Source organism: Macaca fascicularis, chromosome 8 (assembly GCF_037993035.2).
Source record: "Macaca fascicularis isolate 582-1 chromosome 8, T2T-MFA8v1.1".
In the NCBI taxonomy this organism is placed as follows: domain Eukaryota; kingdom Metazoa; phylum Chordata; class Mammalia; order Primates; family Cercopithecidae; genus Macaca; species Macaca fascicularis.
Genome location: NC_088382.1, coordinates 89,548,027 through 89,554,587, shown reverse-complemented (window position 1 = coordinate 89,554,587; position 6,561 = coordinate 89,548,027). Strand labels below are relative to the sequence as shown.

Genomic DNA, 6,561 nt, shown 5'->3' with positions numbered 1-6,561 from the left:
GCGGAGCCGACGCACCGCCGTCGGGCAGGGGAGGGCGCGGAGGGCGGGGGCGCGGTCCGCTCGCGCCCTCGGCCTCGCTCCCGCCCCTCCCCGGAGCGGCTGCCAGTCAGCGGCGAAGAAACCGGATTGGCTGGGGGGCGGCTGTTGCCCTGGAGCTGCCGCCCCGCCTCTCCGCCCCCTCGCCCGCCTTCTCCGCTCCCCCGCCCTCCCCAGGGCCCTGGGAAGGGGCTCAGCGTGGGAAAGGATGGTTGAGTTTTAACCAGAGGCAAAGCGTGAGCGGGATCAGTGTGTGCTGAACGCGAGCAGCCGAGCGCGGAGACGTGCCGCTGTAGTTAACTCCTCCCTGCCTGCCGCGCCGACCCTCCCCTGGATCCTCCGGGCAGCCAGCATGAAGCGAGCTCACCCCGAGTACAGCTCCTCGGACAGCGAGCTGGACGAGACCATCGAGGTGGAGAAGGAGAGTGCGGACGAGAATGGGTGAGCTGGCGGCGGCGGAGCGGAGCCAGAGCGGGAGGCGAGTGCAGGCCCGCCGCGGTGACAGCGGGCGGGGACCCTTGGCGCGCCGGTGCTCTGCGCTGACCTCCGCGCGTCGCGGGCTGCCGGCAGCCCGCGGCCAGGGAACCCCTGGGTGCCTTCCAGCCCAAGTGGCAAAAAAGTCTGAGTGCGGGGAGGGTGTGGGGGGCGACCTCTCAGGTCACCTCTCCTCGTTTAACGGCGATTTCAGTTTTTGTTTGTGCTTTTTCTCTTTTCAGAAACTTGAGTTCAGCTCTAGGTTCCATGTCCCCAACTACGTCTTCCCAGATTTTGGCCAGAAAAAGACGGAGAGGAGTGAGTCTCTTTACAATCTCGTTTTATTTTTGTTATTAATTAACGGAAATAACCACCTTTTTTTATATTTGAAATTTACAGTCGTAATGGTAATACCTTTCTTTGTTTTGCTTGCCTTCTGCAGATAATTGAGAAGCGCCGACGAGACCGGATCAATAACAGTTTGTCTGAGCTGAGAAGGCTGGTACCCAGTGCTTTTGAGAAGCAGGTAATGGAGCAAGTAGGTAAAGCTCTCAGCGTCGCTGTCCGCACCTTCTGAATCTTCCCTCCATTAATCTCATCCGCCTTGGAAAATAGCTGTGTTGCTTGTGCCTAGATGAATTCGTACAGATGCCAGCGTATTTTGTGAGGACAACTGATTTTTCTTTAGTCCATACTTTACGCTTTACAAAGCATATATCTTTGTATGTATGTTTGCATATTTTAAGTTGTTCCCTAAAGGAACTTGTGCCAAATCAATCTTTTTGCCATTCTCATCTTTAGGGATCTGCTAAGCTAGAAAAAGCCGAAATCCTGCAGATGACCGTGGATCACCTGAAAATGCTGCATACGGCAGGAGGGAAAGGTACATCTCCTAGACCTAGTGGGGGCTCTGAGTGGTTGGCATAGAGTGAGCAGCGACTGAAGGCCAGGATTGGTGCAGTAGCTGCCTGATTTTTCTTTGGGGGTGGGGAGACAACAGTGTGTGGTGTGTGCAGTTCCCTGTCAGTACATTTTCAAATGCACATAGAATCTTCTCCAGTGAATTCACCACCCCAACTCTCTGCAGATTGAACTAGTGCATCTTTTGGAAAATACCTATTACTTGTGAGGTCTTCAGAAGTTGTGACAGCCCTGATTCAGATCAGGTAGCTCTCACATTTGTCCATTGCTATTTTGAGAAAAAGCATTTAAAAACAATATGTGGTCTTATTTTGGTATATGGGATTTAAAAAAAAAAGGGCTGCCACATGCCTCTTGAGGAAAGAAATGTATTGCGGTTAAGTAGAGGAAACCTAACAGGAGACCAAGGTCTGTGTGTCTGTCTCCAGCAGGAAAATGCTTTACTGAGGTCCAAGTGCCTAAAAGCTCCACGATGATAACTTACATCTGTGTGTCTAATGAATTTCACTGCTCTGTGGTTTCTCTGTCCTTGATGTATTTTTTGTTGTTGTTGAGGGAAAACATGAAAGGAATGAGCATAGTTTCATCTGCTGGTAGGGTATAATTCCAATTTCTGCTCTGCAGCTTCTAATTGGGCTTTGAACTTGCATTAGCAAACACATTCTGCTTATGTTGATTAATGCAAAGATTTTGGTCGACTCCAAAATATTTAGACTTTCGGAAGAACCCTTGACTGTCGTGTTTTAAGGGATGCAGGTATCTGCCAGGAAGGGCTGTCTTTGGGACTGAAGAAATGCGGGAATCGGGCAAAGCCCTGAGATTTTTCTTTTGTTCTTTTCCTTAGGCTACTTTGATGCGCACGCCCTTGCTATGGACTATCGGAGTTTGGGATTTCGGGAATGCCTGGCAGAAGTTGCCCGTTATCTAAGCATCATTGAAGGACTAGATGCCTCTGACCCGCTTCGAGTTCGTCTGGTCTCACATCTCAACAACTACGCCTCCCAGCGGGAAGCCGCGAGCGGCGCCCACGCGGGCCTCGGACACATTCCCTGGGGGACTGCCTTTGGACATCACCCGCACATCGCTCACCCGCTGTTACTGCCCCAGAACGGCCACGGCAACGCGGCCACCACGGCCTCACCCACGGAACCGCACCACCAGGGCAGGCTGGGCTCAGCACATCCGGAGGCGCCTGCTTTGCGAGCGCCCCCTAGCGGCAGCCTCGGACCGGTGCTCCCTGTGGTCACCTCCGCCTCCAAACTGTCGCCGCCTCTGCTCTCCTCAGTGGCCTCCCTGTCGGCCTTCCCCTTCTCTTTCGGCTCCTTCCACTTACTGTCTCCCAATGCATTGAGCCCTTCAGCACCCACGCAGGCTGCAAACCTTGGCAAGCCCTATAGACCTTGGGGGACGGAGATTGGAGCTTTTTAAAGAACTGATGTAGAATGAGGGAGGGGAAAGTTTAAAATCCCAGCTGGGCTGGACTGTTGCCAACATCACCTTAAAGTCGTCAGTAAAAGTAAAAAGGAAAAAGGTACACTTTCAGATAAATTTTTTTTAAAGACTAAAGGTTTGTTGGTTTACTTTTTTCTTTTTTAATGTTTTTTTCATCATGTCATGTATTAGCAGTTTTTAAAAACTAGTTGTTAAATTTTGTTCAAGACATTAAATTGAAATAGTGAGTATAAGCCAACACTTTGTGATAGGTTTGTACTGTGCCTAATTTACTTTGTAAACCAGAATGATTCCGTTTTTGCCCCAAAATTTGGGGAATCTTAACATTTAGTATTTTTGGTCTGTTTTTCTCCTTGTATAGTTATGGTCTGTTTTTAGAATTAATTTTCCAAACCACTATGCTTAATGTTAACATGATTCTGTTTGTTAATATTTTGACAGATTAAGGTATTGTATAAATAATATTCTTTTGGGGGGAGGGGAACTATATTGAATTTTATATTTCTGAACAAAGCGTTGACAAATCAGATGATCAGCTTTATCCAAGAAAGAAGACTAGTAAATTCTCTGCTTCCTATAGCAGAAAGGTGAATGTACAAACTATTCGTGGCCCTGAATCCATCTGACCAGCTGCTGGTGTCTGCCAGGACTGGCAGTTCTGATTTAGTTAGGAGAGAGCCGCTGATAGGTTAGGTCTCATTTGGAGTGTTGGTGGAAAGGAAACTGAAGGTAATTGAATAGAATACGCCTGCATTTACCAGCCCCAGCAATGCAATGAATTTTTAATCACACGGATCTCAAATTCACAAATGTTAACATGGATAAGTGATCATGGTGTGCAAGTGGTCAATTGAGTAGTACAGTGGAACCTGTTAAATGCATAACCTAATTTTCCTGGAACTGCCATGTTTTCTTTTAACTGGAAATTTTTATGTGAGTTTTCCTTTTGGTGCATGGAACTGTGGTTGCCAAGGTATTTAAAAGGGCTTTCCTGCCTCCTTCTCTTTGATTTATTTAATTTGATTTGGACTATAAAATATCATTTTTCAGGTTTATTCTTTTAGCAGGTGTAGTTAAACGACCTCCACTGAACTGGGTTTGACCTCTGTTGTACTGATGTGTCGTGACTAAATAAAAAAGAAAGAACAAAGTATTCTGTGGTGTATGTCTTACATACCTTGGCCTTTCCCCCTCTTGGCTAAGAAAAGATAAACTTTCCTTGGTTTTCATTTTGCCTGATTGGTTTGTATGTTTACCAGTTTCATTATTCTTGGACTTCTAAACTGTGAATTCGTGCCATTGAATAAGGTGACTTCATTACAATGCAGAGCTTTGCCCTGCCTCCCACAAGGGGACATAGCCCTTTTGCTCTTACGTCAGATGATCTGGCCCTAAACTGGCCATCTGTGGATTAGGAAAGCTGAAATCAGACTGAGACTTACAGGGGTGGAAAGGAGCCTGGGTGAAATATTGTAAAACCGTGTTGACTATTTGACAAATATTTACTCAGAGTACCTACTGCGTGCTCATTTCTATGCGAGAGGATGGAAATTTCTTTCTTTTATTTTTTTAAATGGCAAAACAAGAAGACCCAAATGTTGCTATCCCTGAGACCCTGTGCAGGGTCTTGGGAATCTGTGGTCTGATGAGCAGTGTCAGGCTGTCATTCTGCACCTGCACAGCTCCAGGAGTCTTCACTGGTCTTATTTCCAAGGAATTTAACTCTTTAGTTGCACTGGACTCCTGAGCTGTGTAGTGAGGAAGCTGACATATGCTTTAGGTTAGAACAAAACACTGCCAGCATGGAGGACATATTCAGGGCCCCAGGGGAGAGGAGTGTCTTCCCATTGCCTTAAAAGTAGCCCTCTGCCAATTAAGGAGTGTTCCTAAGGAGTTCGCCTTGATCCTGAGGGCGGTGGGGAGGAGAAGGACAAAACTCATGCTGGCAGATGATGAAATAAAGCCTTCCTTTTCTTTGCCCAAACATGGAGCTCCTCCTCCCATCTGGTGAAAAAACACAGTCAAAAGGCAAAGAGAAGTTTGGACTTTGAATTTGAGCATCGACTTCTGTGTCCCTGTGAAGGGATGGGAGACTGTGGCATTTTTGTGATTGTGGGTTTCCAATCCCTTCAAAGCTTTCTCTGCATGGCCTCAGACGTTGATCCCTCTGGTGATACACAGCTCTGCTCTCAGCATTGCCTGTGCCACGCAGACACTCTTTCTGTCATAAGGCTGTGATGGAAAGTGTTATGCTAATTTCTGCCAAGTGTCAGTTTAATTTTAGCAACCGCAATTTCCAATGACATTACAGCATTACTGAACAGCATTGTACTTCGACTATCTCTTACTGTTACATAGGTTTAGATGGCTGCTAATGTGGTAAGAAGTGAAGCCTCTTGTTTGCTGGCTATGCTGAAAGAGCTGTGGGACTGTAAAACATGTAGCATGTTCCACTTGTCTCATCAATGATAGCTATATCTGGTTAGTACTTTTTTCTTTTAGCGGGAGGCCTGGCAGATCATTTCCAGATCACATACTTTTCCATGGAAATATTCTGGTTTCTTTTCAAGCCCTTTCAAGGTGAAAAGTATCTGAGGATGGTGCAGGTGGAGTGTGAGCTTCCTAGGAAGCAGGATGGAGTATGACTACGTACCAATAGTGTATAGAAAAATTAATCTAGGAAAACTGACATTTCTATTTGGAATTGATGCAACAAGGAAAAAATAACACCAGGGTTATCAGGGCCAGCATATTTTTTGTATTATATGTACATTTATAATGCATCTACCAGTGTAAACAAAATTTTTTCAGAGAATGCATAAGTTTACCTTATAAGGAAAATAAATAATTGGTTATAAAGAATCTTGAAGGGCCTCAATAATTACTGATTTATTTTCATGTAATGTATTACCATGAATTAATATGATGAAGTAGATAGATGGGCAGAATTCTTGTATGTAAAAAAGCCTCTAAAAATCCAAGAAATAATTGTTTCCAATTTATTCAGTCTAGTTAAATTAGGATGTGATTTTTATCCAGGTTTTCATTGCTCTACTCTGTGACTCACAAAAATCATGATATTTTAAATATAGATTACTTAAATTTGAAATCCCTCAGGAAATGTTTTATCTCCTAGTTATACTTTTCCCCAGTCCTTCCCATCTATACCAGTATCATAGCTTTGATGCCTTCATTAGTTTCTAGTGATGATTTATAATTAAAATCACTTCAGAGCTAATATCATCTGAGATACTGCTTCAAATGTGGCCCAATTTCATTCACAACTGGAGTCCCAGGGAATGAGAGCATCTTGGAAAGGAGACCAGAATCTTGGCTCCTACTTTTATCTAATTGGGTGACACTGGATAAGTCATTATGATTCTCTGAACCCCACTTTCCTCATCTGTCAAATAAAGTGGCTGGACTGGGTGAGGGTCCCAGGTGCATGTGACAGGGACAGGCACTACCGGGGAGGAATGCAGTGGTATCAGGTGAGTGATGACCCAGGGAAGACATCACATGTTCCTAGCACCCATTCTGTCTCCAAGTCTGGCTGAAGGGTCTCGCCAATTGTTCTTATGCAGAAATTTTAGTCCAGCGTTAGCAGATCTCTCAAGTTTCCAAGGGCATCTCCAAATTTGAATTTTTTATGTGAAATTGTCCAATTTTTATTGGTGG

General features: G+C 45.2%; 1 protein-coding gene across 5 annotated transcripts; it reads left to right on the top strand.

Moving 5' to 3' along the window:
• The first annotated feature begins 284 nt into the window (after positions 1-284).
• On the top strand, positions 285-4,034 carry HEY1 (hes related family bHLH transcription factor with YRPW motif 1). 5 transcript variants are annotated; one of them, XM_005563599.5, is made up of 5 exons: positions 285-477; positions 753-828; positions 953-1,036; positions 1,312-1,393; positions 2,276-4,034. In XM_005563599.5, the coding sequence occupies exons 1-5, from the start codon at positions 389-391 to the stop codon at positions 2,857-2,859; spliced, it is 915 nt and encodes a 304-aa protein (XP_005563656.2). In that variant the 5' UTR covers positions 285-388; the 3' UTR covers positions 2,860-4,034. The 5 variants fall into 5 exon arrangements, with proteins under 5 accessions (XP_005563656.2, XP_005563655.2, XP_073855141.1 ...); XM_005563598.5 differs by having other exon boundaries at positions 953-1,048; XM_073999040.1 differs by having other exon boundaries at positions 953-1,173.
• Positions 4,035-6,561: the final 2,527 nt, after the last annotated feature.

Bases quoted from the DNA above. Each gene is read 5' to 3' on its own strand.
- HEY1 (XM_005563598.5), top strand. From the start codon at position 389: ATGAAGCGAGCTCACCCCGAGTACAGCTCCTCGGACAGCGAGCTGGAC. The intron at 478-752 runs GTGAGCTGGCGG...TTCTCTTTTCAG, and splicing joins GAGAGTGCGGACGAGAATGG to AAACTTGAGTTCAGCTCTAG. The intron at 829-952 runs GTGAGTCTCTTT...TGCCTTCTGCAG, and splicing joins CCAGAAAAAGACGGAGAGGA to ATAATTGAGAAGCGCCGACG.